The sequence below is a fragment of the Anabrus simplex genome, chromosome 5 (genome assembly GCF_040414725.1).
Source record: "Anabrus simplex isolate iqAnaSimp1 chromosome 5, ASM4041472v1, whole genome shotgun sequence".
Classification (NCBI taxonomy): Eukaryota; Metazoa; Arthropoda; class Insecta; order Orthoptera; family Tettigoniidae; genus Anabrus; species Anabrus simplex.
In genome coordinates this window covers 339,275,575-339,301,652 of record NC_090269.1, presented here as the reverse complement: position 1 = coordinate 339,301,652, position 26,078 = coordinate 339,275,575, and the positions used below count along the sequence as shown (strand labels likewise).

At 38.2% G+C, this 26,078-nt stretch overlaps 1 protein-coding gene across 1 annotated transcript in view; it reads left to right on the top strand.

Moving 5' to 3' along the window:
- Positions 1-26,078, top strand: part of LOC136874887 (high mobility group protein 20A) — a 137,798-nt gene that overhangs the window by 97,936 nt on the left and 13,784 nt on the right. Inside the window, exon 7 of the mRNA XM_067148592.2 lies at positions 4,426-4,641. Within this exon, the coding sequence (XP_067004693.2) occupies positions 4,426-4,641 (216 nt within the window). The remainder of the gene's footprint in view (positions 1-4,425; positions 4,642-26,078) is intronic.

The window sequence follows — 26,078 nt, the reverse complement described above, 5'->3', positions numbered from 1 at the left end:
TCTTCTCTTGGGAGCTTCATCCATCCTTAGATGTAGGCGTCGACATGACAGAATATCAAATTCTCACACGGGCGTAAAATTAACCTACTATATAACTACCGAACGAAATATTAAACTAAGCTACTATATAAACTAGATCACTATTGTACCTTGTTACACACTATTCACTATAATATAACGCGCCATAGCCTACTATTAAAAATACTAAACAATAAATTTATTAACTCTACACTACAAAATATAAATGAGCAACCTAGCACAAAGACACACAAGGACCGACAAAAGAACTGAGCACAATACAACACACAGCTGATAGCACGTGGTTGCAGTAAACAACATATCGACAACACTCTAATCGGAACTGGAGTCTAATGTGCTCTATTGGAGCGATCAGCTGCCTGTGATTGGCTGTTGATTAATTCACTTACCCTCCACCAAAAGACAGCGCTCAAACATCAAGTCGAAACTCCTAATAACTGAACTATATAGTGTAGCAATAATAGCATCTTTGATAGGTCATTTGTTTAGTTATAGCAGAGTTCCAGTACTATATAAGTAAGTATTATTTTGGGTAAGAGCATTGAGCAATATGAACAGTACAAATTGAATATATAAACCATAAATTACACATTACTTTGCACAAAATACATCGTACACACAGGTACAGATATCATTGGTTCGATCACACTCTGTGCAACCAATTATCAGTGGCAGCAATTCCCTCTTCAGTCGCTTGAACAAGATCTCAAAGTGTACATTGGCCAGGCCATAGTTGACAATTATACAAGTGTGAAGTAGTTTGTTTTTCCTCACTTTTGCAGTGTTCTGTCTGATTTTCCAAATACACCCACTTCTTGAGGTTGGCCCTAGACCTTTCAGTACCACTCCTCGAATGATTAAGTGACCTCCAAGTAGCCCAACTGAGCTGATGGGCTGGGGGTGGAGATTCATGAGGTACCATCCACTCCAAAAAGTGTTGTATTCTACTTCACCACAGGTCTTGGCTGCTGGTGATTTATTTAAAGCAGTAAAGACGTTGATGAAGCTGTTTCTTGATTTTAATCTTTTAGGAGACGGTCAAAGTCCTGATAGTGGGTGACTCCTGTTGTTCTCCGCCCTTGTCCTCTCATATCTTGCTGCCACTTCCCTCCGAATCAAACAGTAAAATTTCTCAGTAGGAGTTGCTTTCAGGCATCCTCTAACTACTCTGCGGGTTTCATTCAAAGCTTCATTTGCCCGCTTTGTATGAGCTCAACCCCACAGAGCTTGTGTGTTCTGCCACAGAGAGACTGAGAGCCAAAGCAACAGATGTCCTCAGTGCTGTTGGATGTGTGCCCCGCTTGGTCAAGCAAAGTTTACGAAGGATATTGTTCCGGGCAGATCTTTTGTCCAGTAATCGTGCAGTGTGTCCTGTATATTAGGGCCCGGTTGAGGGTGACTCCAAGGTACTTTGGTGAAAAGCAATGCTCCAATTGCCTGCCCTCCCACTCCACAAGCATATGCCTGTTATCTTCCCAGTTTCTAAAATGAAATGCATGCACCTGGGTCTTAGCAGAGTTTTGGAGTAACTGGTTTTTCTTATAATAAGTTGATAGTTCTTCAAGTGCAGATGTCAGTATCCCTTCAGTAGTCTGGAAATCATTGCCCTGGATAGATCATCGGCAAAAAAAAAAAAAATCTTAGTGAGAGGGGGTCATTGTTGAACATTCATATATATGTTAAAGAGGATAGGTGTGAGAACACCACCTTGTGGAAGGCCTTTCTTTTGGTCTGTCTGTATAATATTCCTTCCTTTGGAACATAAACCCACACACTCTCCAGTATCCAACACACAAATAATAGAACAGAAGCAAAAGATAAAGATCAACAACATAATTATAACCAAAGCTGCCAAAGGAAGCGCTACTATCCGAATCACTAAAAGTGACTACATAAAAAAAAAGTGAATCCTTCTTCTCTGATGGTAGTTCTCCTTAAGTTAGTAAAGATCCAACTAATCTCAGCCTCACCACCGTTAAGGCCATGCCAAAAATTTGCAAAGTTGGTATTCCTGTTAGACCTGTCATCAACTTCGGAGGAAGCCCATCTATAAAATCTCCAAATTCTCTCAAAAAACTTTAATGAAACACTTTAGATTTTCAGAAAGAGTGTCTATTAACACATTCACGACCGGCCCCAGAAATCTCTGTAGTACTTTGGCCAGCGGTTGTTGACGGGATCCGATTTTTGCACACGGGCATCATTTATAGCTTGTTGTGCTCTCTGTTGTCTATAATTTTAACTACTTTCAATCATGTCATGGAGTAGAGGGATCATAGACTTTATTGCCAATGTATTGTTTTAATTGTACGATCTTTGTAGCCAAGGGAACTTCGTATATACATGGGTGTTCTTACGCGCCAAGAATCATTGTACAAGATGGCGCACCCATGGCAACGTGCCCTATGTGACGACAAAGTATTTCAACATTTATGTGCAGGTTCATTATCTGATGTGCCACGTGGGTGATGAGCCCTGAGAATTCTCGTAATTTCCCAGCTGACAGTAGGTGATGGGCTACGAGCATTCTCGCTTGTATGCATCCTGTATCCCCTTGATTATTGATGAAATTGTGGGCAAGATTATGAGTTCCAAATGGTGTAATCATGGAATACAAATTATCGCTGCATCTTTCTTTCTTTAAACCTTCATGTACTTAACAAAATAATGTCGGGTATGTAGAACTATTCCCTGGAGCTCCAGTGCAGATGTCAACAAGGCGCGGTGTATTCAGTTGCCGACGGCTACTGATAATTTTGATTAATTATGTACAGACCAGTCATAATAGGTACCGAGTGACAGTGAATTAGATATTTCTAATGATTAATGGCTAACACTAAATGGGGAATAGCCATAAAGAGAAATCCTTGCATACTTGAAAACAATGAGTACACGAATGGCACAAACACGGTATTGATACTAAACTGGGCTTAGAAAGACTATTAAATGGAGCCACAAACGGTATTACTGTGAAAAGCATCACAACATACAGACTACAAAGCAATCTAGTGAGTACATGTTCCAAGTTTGTGGACGATCTCTTGAATACATTTTGAGTTACAGTAGTTTGAGTGCAGCAGTGTAATTTCTTTCTTGGAGGTTTGAACTATTCGGTCTACGTGGGGTAGCAACCTCCGTTCGGGGCCCATCGTCAGTGTGTTAAGAACTCTATTGAGTTAGCATAATTACTAATAAACTTATGATAACTACATACCACTCTGTGCAGTTCTTTGGTGTTACTAATATGTATGGTAGTATTCCATCAAAGGACACAATTAACCTCATTAAATCTAATCTAAATACAGTCACAGTAGTCTCAGTAAGATTGAAATAAAACTATTTTAAAAAATATTGTAGAATTCGTCGTTGATAATAATAACCTTTAACAACACCATATATCAACAAAAACCTTTAATAACACCATATATCAACAAAAGGGACTCCTTATGGGTTCCCCTACTTCAGGTATCCTTGCTGAAATTTTCATAGACAGTTTGGAGAAATCTGAAATAATGAACAACATTAACAGTGTCCATCATAGCATCATTGATCAAGATATGTAGACAATGTTTTCACTATCATCGACGAACATGTCACCGACGGTAATATAGTACTTCAGCAACTTAATAGTCTAAACCCCCATGTTGAGTTTATCCTGGAATCTGAGTCCGATAATTCCATTAATTACTTGGATCTTAAAATTACCAGAAACAATCATTCTCTTCAGTGCAGTATTTACAGGAAACCATCTCAAACAATTAATGTAATTAGTAAAGATTCATTTCATCCTAACACCCATAAAAATGCTTCTATTTATAGCATGGTTTATAGAACTGTCAGTATCCCTCTCTCGGATAACGATTATAGAAAATAAATCAATGCCTTGTATACCATAGCTGTTAACAGTGGCTACAGCAGAAATTATGTTGACAATATCATTAACAAAATCAAAAACAAATCCGTTACTACACTAATTAAGGAGCTGAAGTAAAAACAAAACAACTCATCACTTTCACTTACAACAACAGTAAGTTCTATCAAATCACAAACACTTTCAAAAACAGAAATTTAACATTGCTTATAGAACTAGTAACAACAGTTCTAAACTTTTTTACAATACGAATACTACCAATGACAGTAATAAGTATTCACAGTCAGGCATCTATAAACTGAAATGTACCCAGTGTACACAAGTTACATTGGACAAACAGATAGAAATTTCTTAACCTGCTATTAGCAGAATTATTAAAATTCCTCATTCCTTATACTGTAGTCTGTTATGTCCTTAGTTGGGGTTGTGTTAATTCAACGAAGACAAAAACAGAACATTATTAGGAAAAATTAAATTTATCTATGTTAATGTATGTATTTCTTTGTGTTTTTTAGCACGTGAGTCAGAACTTCGTCAGTTGCGCAAATCTAATACTGACTATGAACAGCAGAATGCTATCCTGCAAAAGCACATTGAAAACATGAAGGCAGCAATTGAGAAGCTGGAAGTGGAGACAATGCAGCAACGCAACAATAATGCTGCCCTCCAACAGCACTTGGACCACATGAGATCCATGTTAACCTCCAGTTTCTCTTCTGTACCCCTTCCAGGTAATTATAACTCACCTGTATTCTTCTTTCTGTGTTTATTTATACTTTTACTCCAAATGCTCAGCATCACTTTTTCTGTGTGTGTTTTTTAACCCTAACTTTCAGAAACTTCTTCTCATGATTAGTGAGGATTTAAATAATACTAGCTGATGTACTCGTGTTTGACTACGGGATTCTCAGAAAGGCTGAATTTGTTGTTTTCCTAACTGAAGTCAACATAGATCATTACAAAAACGTCAGTAGGAATGTAGGGATTAAAAGTAATGTTATCATATAAAATACTTGATCAAATGAAAAACGGCACATTTTCTCACTTTTAACGAACAGCACTGTGGTGCCAGTATAACAGTCCAAAGTTCCAGAGCTGGAATGACCAGGCTGCAGACAGCCGTGAACACTCCTCTGCCACTATTCCGTTAAATATGCACACTGCACATTCCAATCAGCACCTCAGAGTAGGGATTGATTAGCTTGAATGCTGTGGTGAACCAGTGTCTTACGTACCAGTAGTATCAGAAAATGTATGAACCAGAGGAATGGCACGCTGAAGAAGGAAGTTACCTAACTCCCCAGCTACTTCCCGCCAATATTCCGGCAGGCTGTTACACGCTGTATGACTGGGCGAGTTGGCCGTGTGGTTAGGGGCGTGCAGCTGTGAGCTTGCATCCGGGAGATAGTGGATTTGAACCCCACTGTCGGGAGCCCTGAAGATGGTATTCCGTGGTTTCCCATTTTCACACCAGGCAAATGCTGGGGCTGTACCTTAAGGCCAAGGTCACTTCCTTCACACTCCTAGCCCTTTCTTATCCCATTGTCGCCATAAAACGTATCTGTTTCGGTGTGACATAAAGCAAATTTTTAAAAATACTCGGTACGCAGGAGTAATCCTATCTATTGGAGATGAGTGGCAACAGGAGACACAAAGCACATTACAACAAACAGTGGTCAATGTAATGTTATTGTTGTTCGGTTTTATGAGCTTTCTATATTGTAGCCCTTCACGTTTAGTTTTCTTTTGACTCTACGATATTAGGGTGTCTTGTAAAATTATTTATAGCATACACTGTAGTTCCTTATTCTCCGACTTTACATACCGATTTTCATTAACTTCTGTTTACCTATTTTCTCGTGACAGCGCTGATATGGACTTAGTAACATAAATCCAAATTCATGAATATCTCTGCGATCATAGCCAGTATGGTAATAATGTATAAGACATAAATACAAGGCGTGTTTTTTAAGTAAGGTCCGTTTGAAAATAAGTACACACGAAAGGTTATTTCAAAAAGGTAAATTTATTTTCAGAAAGTACATACTTCACTCTATTTTTCGACATAGTTGCCAAGTTTGTTCACACCCTTATCATACCTCATAACCAATTTTAAAATACCCTCTTCATAGAAACTTGCCGCCTGCTCCGATAACCAAGAGTTCACTGCCGTTTTCACGTCGTTGTCATCATTGTAATGGTTGCCAATGAGGTGATGTTTGAGGTGGAGGAACAGATGGTAATCGCTCGGCGCAAGATCAGGACTGTAGGGTGGGCGGTCTAAAACTTCCTAGCCAAAACTGTTTAATAAATCGCGGGTCTGACCTCGAGTGTGAGGTCTTGCATTGTCATGAAGAAGGACAATTCCCTTTGTCAGCATGCCACGTCTTTTGTTTTGAATTGCTCTGCGTAGCTTTCTCAGGGTTTGGCAGTATGTTTCTGCATTGATAGTGGTTCCTCGTTGCATGAAAGCGACCAACAAAACACAATGCCTATCCCAAAACACCGATGCCATGGTTTTGCACTGGTACAGAGTCTGTTTGGCCTTCACCTTTACAGGCGAGTGTGTGTGTCTCCATTCCATGCTCTGGTGCTTCGATTCGGGCGTGATATGCGAAACCCATGTTTCGTCTCCAGTTACGATCTTCATTGCACATTCAAACCTTTGGTTTTTGTGGTCCTCTGTTAGGAGTTTTGGAACACGAGAGCACAGTTTCCTAAACTTTAGGTGTTCAGAAACAGTGTTGTAAAGCACTGATCTCGACACGTCAGGAAATTCGTTTGAGAGATTTGTTATTGTAAAGCGCCTGTTCTCACGAATCTTCGCTTCAACTGAAGACACCAAATCGTCTGTAATCAAAGAAGGGCGACCAGAGCGGTCCTCATCATGGACGTTGTCATGGCCATCTTTGAATTGTCGTACCCACTTACGCACTTTGCTTTCATTCATAACAGTATCACCGTATATTTCGCAAATCTGTTGATGAATGTCTGCAGCAGACAGGTTCCTTGCTGACACAAACCGTATCACTGACCGAACCTCACACGCGGCGGGCGAGTTGATAGTCTTAAACGTTTTGAAAGCACAGAACAGAACTGTACAGGTTAGCTACAGAGCTGAAACTGAGCACAGTTGTTCCCGAGGCATGCCGGTACACGACGCACGCGTTCATTGCGATGTGCGCGCGAACTACTAGTGTCTACAACAAAACGGACCTTACTTAAAAAACACGCTTTGCAAGACATAAGACATAGATATAGTTATGTAGTATTTATGGATATGATTACTAGTATCATAAATATTTGAGAATTAAGAAGAATGGTATCCTATGTTTTCGAATATAATTTTATTAAACTGAGAAAAGAATACACATAAAATATCTATGTAAAATTGTGCCATAACATTTAACACTAAAGGAAAATATATCATGGATTCAAATCGATGACTTCATGTTCATCTGTCCTTCCAGAATTTGCATTCTGCATCAGATAACCCTGTAATACTTAAGAGGCTTCCCCCTTATTATCACTTCACTTGCTAACACTTATTATTTAAAACGCTTATAATAAAAAGGCACATTCGCAATTATGTATCGCAAATTATCATGACTTCATATTCATAAATTCGAAGTTCATTGTGTCATGATCTCCTGTGATCATGTGATTATGGCAATGAATAAATTACGATAAGCACACCTCCAAAATATTTGAAAGTCATATTATAATTCTTACTTATTAACCTTATTTGAATATTATTTACAATGATGCAATTATCACACGAGCATATTTCACTGGGATATGAATAACGCTATTTAACGAGACAATTCAAAGACAACGTTGTACCTGTGGGACAACACATTGACAACAACACCATGATACTATGTACCATAAAAACACTTATCTGGAAATTAAACACATATAATACATTTTACATATACACAGGCATATGGAAGGTGTGGTCCCTCCATCATCAAATGACAATGACGGTGTCCGTCACTGTTGGATGGGATCGAACCCATGGTCTTCTTACAATCGGGTGCTTGCCGAAAAGTCCTCAGTCGAACTAAATAAATAAAAGAAAAATTGGGAGGAAATCTTTCATCTCCTGATATATCGACTCTATTACGACGGTGGTAATTTATTATTTTGTGCGTGAGTGTTATATCGCGATCTGTCAGAAATAAATAGCCAGCCAATGTCCCAAGTATTTGTGAAGCTTTGCAGTGCAGTCCTTTCCCTCAGACACAAGACTATAAATCTTTCGAGGCACTCTCAGCTGACAACTTTCACTAGACATAACGGCAATTCCATACTGCCCTTCTCAGTACTCTTAAGGAAGGATATCTCTCTTCGTACAATAGCCTCAATATTAAATTCGGCTTTATGCAGCCTCTTATAGTATAACTTTAATGCACCTCATTTCCATATGGCTCTATTCAACCTTATTTTCATTATTATTAGTGTGGCATCATACCTCACACTCCACATAAATTCTATTGGAAAATTCACATTTCCATTTTGCTTCAACCTATCAAACTGTGTCCTGCTAGCCAACCATCACTCAAATCTGGACATTCCAAACACACACATATGTGCAGAAGAATCTATTCTTCAGGACATTTAAAAATTTGCATATTATATTTACGATCTAAATATCATATTTGCACCCGTTGTTATGTCTTCAACTTCTTGGTCAGTAGTCTTAAATATAATATGGGAAAATATCCTATCATATATGTGAAGCATGAAAGTAGTCTAAGAACCTTCTGATGATACAATCAGCGCCTCACAGTAGGGATTGAATAGCTCGAATGCTATTCAACATTACTCCCATTCATTACAATACTTCTCACACAAATCAATACTAAGACCTTATAATTACGTCATGCATTAATTTTTCCCAGGGGCAAATAAAATCCTGGTTTCAAAACCAGAGAAGAAAATCCCTATTATAACAAACTAGAAAACTATAATCCCTTTGAAATAGCTTGCGATATTTACATTCCACCTAATTAGCATGCAAAATTTACTTATTTACAGTTAGGAGAATTATGACTTTCAAACTTAGAATTTTGAAATGTACTTATCGATTCTGCATTGTGTCATTCTTTCCTCAAGTAGGCACATCCATATATCACGGCGTCTTCAATAGCACGGAGTCTTGGGTTCATCTCCTTGATGTACACATCCATGTTTAGATCTTGACCAGGCGTTGGAAGGTCTCGAAAATCGCTGATGCCCTAGATGAAGCACAGGCGAACAGCTTGTAGACTCTTCCAGGATCGACGATCTCACCCATTCACATATGCAAATGAGGAAATAACTTGATTATGGCTACGTTAATTATGTGACACGTACTGCAATCAGATCCGATTAGAATCACTCATAAACTTGAGTCTGCTAATCTAGTAACGATAATGCTCTGTAGCTCGTTACCCTAATCCTCTCATTAGCATATACAGTTATTAAACACACTAAATGTTATTGAGGTATCACGTACACACCAGCACTGATTCTGGATATACAGAGTTTATTTAATGTAACACACTCGGTGTTAATGATCTGACTTTGCCTAATTTACGGCACTTCTACACGTAAGGCAAGTTACTCACTGCGTTTACGTATTCGGCAGACGTTGCCCAATTATTATTATTATTATTATTATTATTATTATTATCATCACAAGTAAGCCACTATTTTTCTGATCAAGTTTTCTTTTCGACTCTGTGGTCGTAACGTTAACTGCGTTTTTACGGTACTTCACTTTATCTGATCAACCATGCTTTAATTACGTCATGTACACTGCCACACGGCTCACTGTAATCAGATGATTCCTGCTTCTCTCACTTTGGTGATTGTAACACAATACAGAACCTCACAATAAATGAACAATTTGCAATTCGTGGCGCATGAGTGATTAATTTACTCAGGCCGATAATTCACACCGTATTTCACAACTCATGTGGCATAAACACTTGCACTGCACCATACACTGAATATATTGCACAACCGCACTGACCGTAAGACTGACTGTACGTCTGAACGATCGGAAAATACTGAAGATAATGGATGTCTGGCTTTCTTAAAATGTTTGTGATCCTTATCAAAACTAAATGCTTGAGATCCCGAATAACCGCACTGACCATGCGTCTGAACAATCGAAGAATACTATAGATAATGGATATTTAGCCTTCGCAGCAATTTCTTTTATATGTAAAGAGGGCTAAGATTGGTGAAGGGGGCTAAATACATCTTCTTCTCACACATATATCTGCTAATACTCATTTCTCGAAGTTGATTAAGGTATCAAAAGATAGCTCCAACCTTCTATATTCCACTGATCGAATCTCATCCGGATCGGATCATAGGTTTAATCAGAATCTTCAAAGCGTCACCTGGTATTTTTCTGGTAGATGACACTACGCCTTGGAAAAATCTAGCTTAGGCTCGCACGGCCAGATTCATGATGTCTTTTCGTAATTTGCCGCACCCTTATACATAGCGTAATTGATGATATGTTAAGTAAGTGGAATACATCGTGATGTCATAATTAAACATAAAATTATCTGATTATAACGAGCTCTTACTTGTAAATTTTCGTTGCGTATGTCAGAATCCATGTCATTATTATTATTATTATTATTATTATTATTATTATTATTATTATTATTATTATTATTATTATTATTATTATTATTATTATTATTGTTGTTGTTGTTGTTGTTTTTATTATTAACAAATGAAGGTTCTCAATTGGCATCAATGAATATACAGGTAAATACACAGCAAATTATGTTTCCACGGGTTAACCCGACTTAATTAAGGACAGCCTACTGACTGTCACGTGGTATTTGCCTCTTCTTACTCACTCCCTCAAGAGAGAGAAGATTTCCAAGTGCAGCCTAGCGTATGACCTGTTTTGGTAAGTGCGCGCAATGAGATTCTTGCCTCTTGAACTAGCGGCGAGTCGTTCATGCCCCGTATAGTGCAAAATATGCTAGTTATGGCATTAATTATCACAGAATGACGTGGAAAACGGCATATTACTGTCACAGGGTATCACGACAGTGTCTTGAACGGTCACAATACATACAGACAAACAGACGGACAGAAATGACGGAAAATTAAACAGTGCATTTCCTTATTACTGTGGACACGACTGATACAGAAATACCATCCTTTTTTAAATTCTGAGCAATGTACAGACAAAACTCTTATTTTATATATATAGATGGCAGGTTATCAAGATCTTTAAAACTTTAATCACTACAAAAAAAAGGTAGCCTATTTTATTATTCACTAAATTGATTGAATTTACAGTTATTATATACCCACCTGTAATACCCTTTTTATTTTTCCTAATTTTCAACTTCAAAAATATGTGAAAATTTCACCTATATGTGAAAATTTCACCTACACCAATATAAGTTTGGTTGGTATGGTTTAAAAGCATGAAAAGGGACATCCAATGTCCTAACTCTCAACACACAGAATAATATTTTGGTATTTAAATCTATATTTATGCAAAATCTTATATTAGCACATTTAAACTGTTATATATGAGCCCCCTCTTGCATTACCACAACAAAATGATCACATGACTAACTGCCATGCCACAGCACAGCATGTGGAATTCAAGGTGGTAGTGGTGATTATTGTTTTAAGAGGAAGTACATCTGGGCAACCAAGCAAGTAGCCGCATAGTTTGGCTCGCGTAGCTATCAGCTTGCATTTGGGTGATAGTGGGTTCGAACCCCACTGTCGGCAGCCATGAAGATGGTTTTCTGTGGTTTCCCATTTTCACACCAGGCAAATGCTGGATCTGCACTTTAATTAAGGCCACAGCCACTTCCTTCCCATTCCCATCCCTTTCCTATCCCATCGTCACCATAAAAAAAAAAAAAAAAAAAACCAACAACTGGGTAACCATCCTCCAATGGAGTTCAAGGCTGCACAGCATTGCAATGCCATCATGTTGAAACTACCTGAAATGTGGAATGTTTGGTTCTAATACCAACTGACAACTGACTTCCATAAAATATTTTAATATAACTATTAAAAATTAATTTCTTATTACCTTTTGTGCAAATGTGCTTCCTATTTTCATAAAACATTTTTGACGACATCGGGAGTGATTAGTCCCCCACACACTTATCCACTCACAGATTACACAAAGGAACATTTGGTTGAATTTGCCACCTTATGTCTTCTCATGCTTATCATTTACCATCCAACTTCTGCAGAACCTGCTAACCTGATCTTTGATGGCTTATTTATGGAGACGTCCACTGGCTGTAAAATTGAAATAAGGCCTCCTGGAATAATGGCTGGTCTGCGTCATGTTCACAGCATCCACTAAGTGGCTGTGGAAGCTATCTTAACACCAGCATAGACTGCTTGTTTAGCAGGGCTCCTGGTCGACTTTCTTACAGTGTCTTCAACCAGTCCTTCATTAATTCAGCCTCCATCCAACATTTCTCTTGTACTTTGACAATCAATCAATCAATCAATACTGATCTGCATTTAGGACAGTCGCCCAGGTGGCAGATTCCCTATCTGTTGTTTCTCTAACCTTTTCTTAAATGATTTCAATGACATTGGAAATTTATTGAACATCTCCCTTGGTAAGTTATTCCAATCCGTAACTCCCCTTCCTACAAATGAATATTTGCCCCAATTTGTCCTCTTGTATTCCAACTTTATCTTCATATTGTGATCTTTCCTACTTTTAAAGACGCAACTCAAACTTATTCGTCTACTAATGTCATTCCACGCCATTTCTCCGCTGACAGCTCCTGGGAAAATCTTCTTTCGGCAGCGTTTTGCTTTTAAATATGCAATGTGGCAGAATAATTTTGCTGTCAGCGGTCACTGCTAACATCACAGTGCATCATAACTTTTCATTTCCAATAGTTTTAATGAGAACGCTTGATTCACTGGCTGCATTGATTGTGGTATTTGATGGCATATTGAAAAACAGTGCCGTCCGACCTTTGTTACCAATTTGAGAGAAGAGAAACTGATGCTTTCTCCGAATCTCTTAGCATCAGCTCAGATTGTTGCAAAGTTTGGTCCTCTAGGCACCATTAAGTTCAGTCATCATCATCATCATCATCATCATCATCAGTTAACCGTCTCCAGTTTCCCAGGTGTGGTGTATGAGCGCTCGCCACTTCAGTCAATTCAGGTACCATTCTTCTTCCTGTAGTTGGCTCCAATCCACTCCTCTATGTTCTAGATCTTGTTTGACTTGTTTGATCCATCTCCTTCGGGGTCTGCCTCTAGGTCTTTTGCCATCTAAGGTTTTCTCCAACCATTCCTTAGCAACTGAGCAAGAATTTATTCTCATTACATGGCCATACCATTTCAATCTTGAACTGATTATGGTATCATGTAACAATTCTCTTATTTGAATCTCTTGGCAAATCCTCTCATTGCGGACCTTATCTCTCTTGTTTTTTTGTACCATTGTCCGGAGGAATTTCATTTCTGCAGCTTGGAGTCTACTTTTATCTCTTTTCACTCCAGGCAAATACTGGGGCTGTACCTTAATTAATGCCACGGCCGCTTCCTTCCCACTCCTAGCCTTTTCCTGTCCCATCGTCGCCATAAGACCTATCTGTGTCGGTGCGACGTAAAGCAACTAGCAAAAAAAGAACTCTTATCTCTGCCTGTGGTGATACAAGTTTCAAGGCCAGAGGTTCTTATGGGCAAGAAGTAAGCTTGATAAAGCGTTCGTTTGGCTGGTATTGGAATCTGGCTGTCCCAGAGAAGGCTTCTAACCTTATGGTAAAGGACAGCTCTTCTTTGAACTCTGTTTATGATTTCAGCATTTGATCGGTTATCTTCAGTCAGGACACTACCGAGGTATTGGAAGTGGTTAACTTCTTGCAATTTCTGTCCGTCTACTGTGATATTTGCTCCTGACCTTTTTCTGTTGACTGTCGTAACAACTGTTTTCTTAAGGCTGATTTTAAGTCCAAATTCCTTAAAATGACAATTCCAAGCATTAATCTTTCCTCGAACTTCTTCCTCATTACCTCCCCAAATCACCACATCATCTGCAAATGCAAATAAATGCCTTGAATGCACTGTTCTTGCTGTGCTGTTTCACTCTTTTCATTATCTCATCCATCACTGTGATAAATAGTAGAGGTGCCTTGTTGCACTCCTTTACTTATTACAAACCAGTTGGAATAGCCATTTCCTATCCTTACACAGCTCTAGCAATGTTTGTACAACATTTTTACTTTACTGATGAGAGATACTGAAACATTTCTCCTTCTCAAGCAATCCCAAAGTTTATACCTCAGTATGCTGTCATAGGCTTTTTCTAGGTCCAGAAAGACAAAGATGACACTTTTTCCCTTTTCCCAATGTTTTTCCATTATCATCCTAACAGCAAAAATGAGATCTGTTGTTGATCTGTTACTTTGAAACCCATCTATAAAGTTCATTAACACACCAAAATACCTTGGTGTTATCCTGGACAGAGCCCTGATATTCCAAAATCATCTTACCAGTACTGCGCAGAAGTACAGTCCCAAGTAAACCTGAGCATGGGATGCAGGTACATCAATGCTTCATGGGGCATCGCTTGCTCTTGTGTATTCCGCCGCAGAATATTGTTATTCTTTATGGCTTTGCCACAACCACATCAGTAAGATTGACGTGCAGTGAAGTGCAACTATGAGAATTGACAGTGTCACATTAAAATCTACTCTTCTGAATTGGCTTTCAGTTCTTTCAAATACAGTAAAACCTCATTAATTCAACGTCGTTGGGACAAAAAAATCGGACTTCGAATTACGTGATTTCGAATTAACCGCCAATTTGTAATTTAGAAGTGCCAACCCTTGCCGCGTTACAAATTATTCTAAGGCCCGTTACTGCAGGCAGATAACCTTGAATCACAGTTTAAACCTTTCAAATGTCATGAAGAAAAAAAAAAAAAAAAAAAAAAAAGCTATTTCCAAAATGTATCCAAGCAGGTTCATTTACAGTATTCAAATAATCCACTTGGATAACTCACTGACAAACATAACCTCACGCAACGAAAGAAAGAAGAAAAAAAAAAGCATGATTTTAGTGTGAGGAGAAATCTATGCCTGCTCCCATGTGCAGGTGCTTTATTCATTGGATTACTGTACTGTATGCATCTTAGATGCCTTGTACTTACACAGAAAGTACCCAATGCCCTTGAAACATCGTGGTTAATCAAACTTTCCTATGACTCTATCCTTGTCAGTCAATCAAATCAATCAGTCAATACTGATCTGCATTTAAGGCAGTTGCCCAGGTGGCAGATTCCCTATCTGTTGTTTTTCTAGCCTTTTCTTAATGATTTCAATGACATTGGTAATTTATTGAACATTTCCCTTGGTAAGTTATTCCAATCCCTAACTCCCCTTCCTATAAATGAATATTTGCCCCAATTTGTCCTCTTGTATTCCAACTTTATGTTCATATTGTGATCTTTCCTACTTTTAAAGACGCCACTCAAACTTATTCGTCTACTAATGTCATTCCACGCCATTTCTCCGCTGACAGCTCTGAACATACCACTCAGTCGAGCAGCTCGTCTCCTTTTTCCCAGTTCTTCCCAGCCCAAACTTTGCAACATTTTTGTAACACTACTCTTTTGTCGGAAATCACCCAGAACAAATCAAGCTGCTTTTCTTTGGATTTTTTCTAGTTCTTGAATCAAGTAATCCTGGTGAGGGTCCCATACACTGGAACCATACTCTAGTTGGGGTCTTACCAGAGACTTGTAAGCCCTCTCCTTTACATCCTTACTACAACCCCTAATCACCCTCATAACCATGTGCAGAGACCTGTATCCTTTATTTACAATCCCATTTATGTGATTACCCCAATGAAGGTCTTTCCTTATATTAACACCCAGATACTTACAATAATCCCCAAAAGGAACTTTCACCCCATCAACGCAGTAATTAAAACTGAGAGGACTTTTCCTATTTGTGAAATTCACAACCTGACTTTTAACTCCGTTTATCATCATGCCATTGCCTACTGTCTATCTCACAACATTATCGAGGTCATTTTGCAGTTGCTCACAATCTTGCAACTTATTTATTACTCTATAGAGAATAACATCATCCGCAAAAGGCCTTACCTCTGATTCCACTCCTTTACTCAAATAATTTATATATATAAGAAAACATAATGGTCCAATAATACTGCCTTGATCCCGCCATGGCACTTCTCTCGTACTTCAGAAATGTAAACACTTGCCGCGTCACAAAGTATTCAAAGATCCATTCTTGCATGTAATCACCTCTATTCACAGTTTAAACCTTTCAAATGCCATGGAAAAAACTATTTCCGAAATGTATCCAACAAGGTGCATTTACAGTGTTTAAATAATGCACGTGGGATAAATCACTGACAAACATAAACTCTCGCAATGAAAGAAAAAAATCACACAATTCAAAGACGAGGATAAATTATGCTGGTTCCCCTGTGCAAACTGCGAATGCATTATTTTTTGGATTACTGTACTGTTTGCCTCATACTTTACGGAAAGTGCCCGACGCCCTTAAAACATTGTGACTTATCGAACTTTCCTATGACGAGGGGATAAATTTTCTCGCTTTCATGTGCATTGCAACACAGTACAATGAGCCCCACCCTTGTACGATTCCCAGGCTGGCACTTGCTCCTTTAAAACCATAAGACCGTTTGAGCTCGGCATTAAAAGAAAGCAGTGCAGTTTCATCGGCAGTGACAATATTGTTCGGTGCCTACGAATTGATTATATGAGCCACGCTTTTTCGTCAACTGTCGGCATCGCCAGTGTTCGCAGATTTTGTTTTTCCGCACACTATCTGCTGCGTGATATTACGGTGTTGCTTAAAAGGTTGAATACAAAAGAATTCCGATTTAATTCAACTTAGCAATTACCGGTATGAGGCACACTGCAGACACACCGAAGTGAGTGTAAGTACGGAAAGCTACCCCTCCACGTTCCGAAACATGCGTTCTATCATGACGCGGATAAATTTTGAATTTAAATTACCGGTACTCTGTAACGTACTGTTGTTTTAAAATGTAAAGGCAGTTTCAAATTAAAAGTCTGAATTTCAGTAATAGGGCCGACATTGTACTTTGAATTACGAATTATCCGTATTTCGAATTAAACAATTTAAATAACATGCAAAACCGTATCTCATGTTTCTGGGAATGAGAGCTTCTTTGAATTAGGTGGGATTTTGAATTAACCAATTTCGAATTATCGATGTTCTACTGTATATGCCCTTCCAACCTCTGCAGAGAAGCAGTGCTCATAAAAGAATGGAGAAAAATCTCTACAAATGAGTCCATCCCTCTACATGCAGACCTTCAGTTCTTACCTGTTAAGTGGCTGAGGTCAAGAACATCATCATATGAGAAAGCAACTTGGCTGCTTGAAAGTGGATTCGATCCAAAGGCAGAGTGGGCATGTGAGTGGTTAAGAGGCCAGCCCAAGAAATCGCATGTTAATCAGTAACCCATCTGCTTGAGTGCCTGTTTTTTATTTTTTCAAAACAAGTGTGGGTATAGCTCAACAGGTACCACACTGTTCAAGAAGTGTGCAAATACCTAAAGCACAAATGGGGTTTCTGCAGGGTCAGTGCATGTGACTGTCGTGCAAATCAAATGTTACATCACATTCTGGAGGATGTTTCAGTAGAAGATTTCCTAGGGCCTACATTCCCCTCCTAGAACAGAACAGTAGGCCATCACCTGGATCAAGTCTTGTGACTTAGCGTGTCTGTGTGTGTGTCTATCTTATATGTATATGATTATTTATTATTTATTTATCGTATAATGAATGTATGTACACATACATATAGTTTCAGGATAAATGTGCGTAGTCACAAGTCCATACAATACTACAACTCTAGGTCTAGTATTTTGACCCAGTCAACTGCTTCATTTCGATGTGCGATGAATTTCCATTAGTGTTCCTTTGAAAGCTCAAATTGGGCAGTCAGCAACAATATGGTGGATTGACTGAGAAGAGGCACCACAATCACAATCTGTATAGCTAGTCCAACCCCATTTGCACAATAAATAACCACATCTGCCTTGTCCAGTTCTTATACGATTGATGATTCTCCACTGTCGCCTTGGAAGGTCAAATCCTTGTACGCGTTTAGGAGGATTCTCAACTAGATGTTTGTTGACTACTGAAGACTGATCCCGCTGGGCTTTTCATGAACTGTTAACATGAAAAGAGGTTCTTTGAAGATCTGTTGCTGTACGCCAGGGTGGTTTCCTTGATTTCAGTTGTTGATGTTCAGTGTGTGTAATATCTTGCTGGTTGGGTAGTTGGGGGTTCTGTAGGATGTTTTTCCAAACCTTTAGGAGAGCTCCTGATTGTCTTAGGGCTGGAGGTGGAATATTGCTGAGAACAGGAAGCCATAGAGTGTTCGTGTTCCGAATGCATCCCGTGATTTTACACATTGCCTGATTGAGTTGTACATCAATCTTCTTAGTGTGAACACTATTCATCCAAGAGGGGCAGCAGTATTCAGCAACAGAATATGATAAGGCTAATGCTGTTGATCTTAGAACATGAGTATTGGCTCCCCATGATGTACCAGCAAGTTTCTGAAGAATATTATTTCTGGTTTTAACTTTACATTTGAGAGATGTTGCTTGAAAGTCAAAGGTCTATCAAGAGTTATTCCCAAGTATTTTGGTGTACTGCAGAACGGCAACACTTGACCTTGGAATTTTATTGTTGGTTTTTAATTAGACTGTCTGTTGCGTAAGTGGAATGTATACATAACTGTTTTTTGAGGATTTAGGTGCAACCACCATTTTTTGAAGTATACATCCAAGGCTTCCAGATCAGTGGCTAAAGTAGTTTCAGCATCATAAAAGTTGGAGCACATAGTCACCAAATGTCATCAGCATAACTGAATTTTCTTGATGATGTGTCTGGGAAGTTGTATATGTACAGACTGAAAAGAAGGGGGGCGAGGACTGATCCTTGAGGTAAACCATCGTTTAATTTAAACACTCTACTTCTGTCATTATCAGCATAGATCTGGAAGTACCTATTACTAAGCATATTGCTAAGTAAGGCCATAAGTTTATGCCTGTAGGTTTAACCACTACACTGCCGTACACGTGCCCCCGGGTGGTGCTAAGAAAGCAACAATGATAAGATGAGACCGAACTGTCCGAAACGACCTCTCGGTCAAAGAGCGAACAAGAAGGAGATGTGTGGTCCTTTTCAGGACCCTCAAGTTTGTAGAATTGGACCATCGCTGCGCATTTTTCAATTGAATATCGAAGGGATTAGTCGAACAAAATGTATCTTTCTAGGATTGCACGGAAATATGAAGTTGATGTCATCGTGCTTCAAGAAACACACACAGCAGATGATCTACAGTTACAGAGTAGAGGGAAAATTCCAGGCTTTAAATTGATAGCGTCTAACTATCATCAAAATTACGGCCTTGCAACTTATGTCAGGAATTATATAACAAATTACCAATTACTATCAGTAAACTCGGAAAATGACATTTTTACTACTACAGTTAACATTGAAAACTTGACAATAGTTAATGTGTAAAAGCCACCAGATATTACTTTAATCCTCGTATACCTTCTCTGCAGTATCCTACTATGTATCTCAGTGATTTCAACAGTCCTCATCATCTTTGGGGATATAACAAGGATGACTCTAATGGTGAAGTTCTTGTGGGCTGGATGGAAACTGAAAATTTGAATCTGATTTTTGATGCTAAGGACCTGCCTACCTTTCAATCAGCTCGCTGGTCTCGAGGCTACACCCCGCATCTTTGTTTCACAAATTGGTTTCATAAATCACACAATCAAGTTCGACGTACAGTGCTAAACCATTTTCCAGATAGTCAACACGGGCCTGTTCTCTTGGAGGTTGGGATGTCTATACCTGTTGTTTGATCACATCCTAAACCGAGGTGGAACTTCAAGAAAGCCAACTGGACTGAATTTGCAAAGCAAACAGACTCCAATATAAGATGGATCAAACTGACATACAACAACTACAGCAGATTTGTTGGGGTTATAAAAGGTGCAGCCAGACAATGCATCCCTAGAGGATATCGTCAGGAGTATATCCCTGGCTGGAGTTCAGAGAGTGAGGAATGACTAAGAGAATATGAAGAACATCCTAATTCCGACAATGCAGCTGGTCTCCTCCAATCCTTGGGGGAAGGATCTGGCATGAAACAGTGTAATCCCGAGATTACACCCATTCTAGCAGGAAGGCCTGGTCCGTACTTAGGAAATTGGACTCTTCAAACCCTGCAACTAAAAGATCAAAAACAGCCATCAATATGAATGATTTTGCTAATCATCTTATATCAGTTTCCAAAAACACAAAAGACAAGCGAACCAAAAAGGATATCAAATTAAAGTTGAACATCAAGAAAAGAGCAACGCCGCAGTCTTCTGAATTCTGTACTCCGTTCAAAGAAGGGGAAACTAAAGCCGCAATAAAAAGTGTGCATATGATGATTATTATAATTTTAAAACATTGTGTCAGCTTGTTTAATTTTCAGACTGTAGTAAAATAATTGGTGAATTTCATCTCATATAGAATGTACTGTATTTCAGTTGCTAAAGTTGGCTTTAAAGAATAGTTCCTTTAAAATCGAGATTTCTAACCCTTTGTCTGTGAAATACAGTAGACATCCTGTGATGTTGATTGGTCCTTCTCATCCTACAAGAGAATTTTCATGGATCAGCGCCTGTTTGTTGATGCAATGCACATGGCGATAAAAAAAGTTAACATACTAGTTGTGTAACCTAATAGGGGTTTAAAGACAGATTCTATATTAATTTTACCATGGAACCTTGATTCTCCGTTTTTGGAGGGACAACGGAAAAATACATACAACACGGAAAAACGGAAAATCTGGAACAAATGGAAACCAGTAACAATTTGACTAAACGTCACAAAAATGAAATATGTGTAATTATAGTCTTACAAACACTCCTAAACCAAACCTAACTACAGCCCCAATGGGCCTTCGCCTACCAAGCGACCGTTGTTCAGCCCAAAGGCCTGCAGATTACGGGGTGACGTATGGTTAGTGTCACTAATTCTCTCGGCTGTAATTTCTGGCTCTTTAGACCGGGGTCGCCATCACACCATTAGATAACTTCCCAATTAAAGGTAATCACGTAGGCTGAGTGGACCTGGAACCAGCTCTCATATCCAGGTAAAAATGCCTGACCTGGCCATGAATCGAACCTGGGCCCTCTGGATGAGAGGCAGGCAAGTTAGACCGCGAGGCCGGCTTCAAACATTAATTACCGGTATGCAAGTTAAAAATCTCTATACTTTACATTCAGTTTTACCGGGGAAATTTCATCATTTTCCCGTGAAAACTATTTTTCAGTTCAGCAACTTTGATCAGCTAAACTCTTCGAAAAATCTAATTATGCCAAGCCAAACAACAGTCGACCACAAATAGTTTTTAATTCTCTAATCTAGTAAACTAAAGCTCATTAGATATAAAAGCCCTCAACATGATGGCAAAATCCCTTCTTTTTTAAGTCTTCCATTGTAATTTGGTCACCGGTATACTGTTCGTAGTTAGTTTCTTGAAATTTGTTACTGCGTAAATTAGGCCTAAATTGACTTTTAAAGGTTATGTTGAACTCAAGGATATCGTTTGGAGTGTAAGTATCGATTCTCAAAAGTTCTCGAATGCATTATATTCAATTCTGACCATCGTCACTAATCATAATCATATTGGAAAGAGAAAAAATATCATCAAAACTTCAGAAATGACTGTTATTCATGATCTAGAACTCATCTAGAAAGTGTGCTCGCTGCACAAGTCAGTACTGGTAGGAAATTATACCAAATTTTTAAATGCAACATTGCACAAATGAAATGACCATGGTTTTTATGACATTTTAACACAAAAACGTAAAATTCCCAGTTTTATATTAGCACCAAAACTGTAATAGGCAATCACAAGACCTCCCATGCATTTATGTAAGAAAGGTGCAACATCTGGTCTCAATAACAGAACCATATACGATAATATTAAAATACTAGATTTGTGTTAAGAAGGAGCAGTTTCGATTCCTGCCTGAAAGGCCAGTGGACAATACAATGCCCTAAGGGTAGTGCCGAAAACCTGTTCAGCGATACAATCGAAGAAAATAAGAAAATATTCATCTAACCCTGGACATAATGTAGACGTTGTACAAGTACGAACATTTGACGAAACTTGTTCCGTCTTCAGTTAGAGCTGTCGAAATGCGCTCTGTCTCCTTCCAATTGTTGTGGCCACTTTCTGCTGTATGATTGCTGAAGATTCTGTAAACAGTACCACCTGAATGCAATGCTAAGATGGTCCCTTATGCAAGTTCACCGCCGATCGCTTTTCCAGTACAGTACTTGCTTTCATTACAGTATCTCAATGACGGGATGTTGACGCTAAGATCCATAGGTAGGCAGTAGCCATTCATTCGTGAGATACATATTCGTGAAAAACACTCTATCGAGGATTTAGCATTGATGGGACTGAAATTTCTGGACAATTGATCCGGGAAATCGTTTCTTCAAGGAACGGATAATGCAGGATTTTTACAATGTTTTTTAATTAGGGTGCTTGCGGGACCTTGTAATCTGAACGAATAATACGGGAAATTCCCATACACCTATCGAAAACCCACCAACTTTTATGAATGAATAATCACATTGATAAACAATAAAACTTACCCCATTATAGTGAGTGGTTTCTGGGAACGGATAATCGATGTTCCACTGTATTTAGTAACTTTTTTTTTTCATTTTCTGCGCATGAGGGCAACAGAAAATTAGCTAGAACAATACATTGTGTAATATACTCTGTGATTTACAGTGCATGGCATTCTTTTTAATATTTAAATTATTTTGATTATGCCTTTAATTTGATTATTTAATACTGTCAAAATTAGGAAACAGCAGACTATATAAATTTTCTAACGTAGTGATGACTTTGTCATAAAATAGGTATTTAAAATAATTTTATTATCTCATATCATAATCATAAGTCATAATAAAAGGAATATACAAACATTTCTGTACATTTAGTGTATTAATACTATTACATGTTTTATGATATCTACTACATTTCTGTGTATATATTTCCCACTTTGATATTACATAAAAATCTGGGTCCTAGTTATAAGTTATGTCATAAATTTATAACGATGAAACATCATTTACTTCTTCAAATCAGTTAAAGGGGATAACAGTTCTTCCATTCAAATCTTAGGTGTCGATAGGCTCTCTTATGCAAATTCTTTGTCCCGCTCTGTTCGCTTGTTGTGATTTAACCCATATTCTTTGAACACATGAGTGGTGTTCTTTGTTTGTGAAGTTGACGTTCTTTGAAGGTTTTGGCCTTTTTGGTGGAACACAGTGTTCCCTAAAGTACGCCTGATCATGCTGCAATTAAAATTGAAATAATTGATAAGGAGATTCCACCTATTCAATACCAAAGAATAAGAAATGTAGTGAATTACATTCTCATTTAATAATAATTAGAAATGGTACCGGTTTCGACCCTAGTCCAGGTCATCATCAGCCAATTAAGAAATGGAAAACAATGCATAGGATCAGTAGAAGAGGCAATATGAAAAGAAAATGAACAGGGGTAGACACTGTAAAACTTAGAAGTAGTAAATTACAAGTCATTCAAAAGAAAAACAGTGCGCAATTCTCTTAGCGGCATCAAGGCTCACGCAGCGCTAGGCAAAGTCCCACAATGATTACGAATAGCAGAGAACTGTTCAAAGCCAGTTATTTAAACACTGTAAGGCATAAAGTCACATCACAATCAAACACATACGAAGGTCCATATTCATGTAGGAGTTGAAGACGAGCAGATTCATTGAAGCAACTTGCCAGCTCCCGGTGATCAGCGCGACACATTCAATATCAGGCACTGTGGTTTCAAATGCCAAAGTAAAATGGAGAATAGCTTGACGATCCAGTTATTTTCCTTGGTTGTGCGAAAGTAAGTATATAAATAAATATAATACAATTCAATATAATTGAGTAAGTAATTGTGCTCCTATAGAATTCTTAGAACAGTTGATGTGACAGTGTTTTTTCAGCGCTAAACATCAAATGAAGTTTACACTTGTTTACACTAGTGTTTGTAAAATTGTTACATACTTACAGCATTATCATCTTCAAGATATATATACATAAAGTTTTAGACCCGATGTAACAGGCCAGTTAAAAATAAATGAAATGGTAAAAACAAGTAAAATGGATCCAATTTTTTTTTTTTTTCTTTTCTGATTTGTACTGTTTGTTATTGCTGCATTGTACTTGTAAATTGGTGAGTACATGGTGTATATATGCTAAAGTTGAGGTTTGTAGTTGTTTTCATTCATTCCAATGTTCCTTAACAACTGCTAGTATGCAGGTGATGAAGTTATCTTGATATATAGATGTTGTTATGAAAGATTGCGTGTGCCGTTATTAAGTTAAATAGTGCCTATTATGAGCTGAATTTCATTTGATATGCCGTACATCTTGAAGTAAGGTTTAAATTATATCGATGTTAGTCAATGTACATTTGTTCTGGTGATAGCGTGAGGGCTTCTTTTATGTTGTAGAATATGATATCTGTAAGTAGAAATAATTTATATAAGAAACGGCGTGTAATAGGTTGTGAAAAGTGAGTGAGTATTAAAGTACTTACGTTGAGTGTTGGCACTGTGTGTGCTATATGGCTGCACGTCGAGATCTGTTACGTGTTATTCTGGGGCTGTAGTTCTTGGCTGCGGAGGAGAGGTTTTGGAGGGATGGGTGGAGCATCTGTGGAGGGAGCGGGATTAGAGTAGGGGAAGTCTTTAAGCGGTTCATTTGTATGTGTGAGTTGTTGTTTCTTAATTCTTTTCAAATAATAATCTTTTTCGATTCTAGTTAGCTTGGTTTTAGATTGGTTTTTATATTTTATTAATGATCTTGTTGATCATTTCTTTTTTATATCCATTCTGTCTGGCTATTTCATGGATTAGATTCAATTCTTTATTTAAGTCTTTTTTCGTTAGTGGTATATTGTATGCTCTGTATATCATACTATAGTATGCGGCTTTCTTGTGCGTGTGTGGGTGGGTGGAGTCTATTTTTATTGTGTTAGATGTGTGAGTAGGTTTTCTGTATATTTTATATGTTAAGTGGATATTGTGCCTAGTTATGGAAATATCTAGGTTAATTTATGGTGTTGTTATTTTCGGTTTACATAGTAAATTTTATTTGAGGATCTATTTTATTTAGTTGTTCTAGGATTTTATTTTCGTTGGTATGCCTGTTATCAATTATTACAAATACATCGTAACCGGGCGAGTTGGCCGTGCGCGTAGAGGCGCGCGGCTGTGAGCTTGCATCCGGGAGATAGGGGGTTCGAATCCCACTGTCGGCAGCCCTGAAGATGGTTTTCCATGGTTTCCCATTTTCACACCAGGCAAATGCTGGGGCTGTACCTTAATTAAGGCCACGGCCGCTTCCTTCCAACTCCTAGGCCATTCCTATCCCATTGTCGCCATAAGACCTATCTGTGTCGGTGCGACGTAAAGCCCCTAGCAAAAAAAAAAAAATACATCGTCTACAAATCTACAACAAAAGGCGATGTTGTCTAGTTTTTGGATTTCTTGGTGTTCTAGGTAGTCTATATATATTTCTGCCAATATACCTGATGTTGGCGATCCCATGGGTAATCCTTTTTGGTGGTATATAGTATCGTGAAATTTAAAGTAATTATTGTTGATGGCAGAGTGTAATAATTTTATGAATTCCTCTATTTCTAACTTACTGAGCTTGCTATGATTATTGAGATTGGATTCTATGATTTTTATGGTTTTTTGTGTAGGTATGTTGGGGTACATATTTATTATGTCATACGATGCTAATCTATGGTGCTGTTCTATTTTTATGTTTTTGGTAATGTTGCAGAATTCTATTGAGTTTTTTATGGTTTTCTTGGCTTGGAACACATAATGTTTTTTAAGAAATCTTTGAATGAATTGTGATAATTTATAGGTGGGGACTTGGTCTATAGTTTATTATAGGCCTCGTGGGAATATTATCTTTATGGATTTTTGGGTATGATTTAGCAGTAGTTAGTCCTGGTTTCATTGTGATTAATTT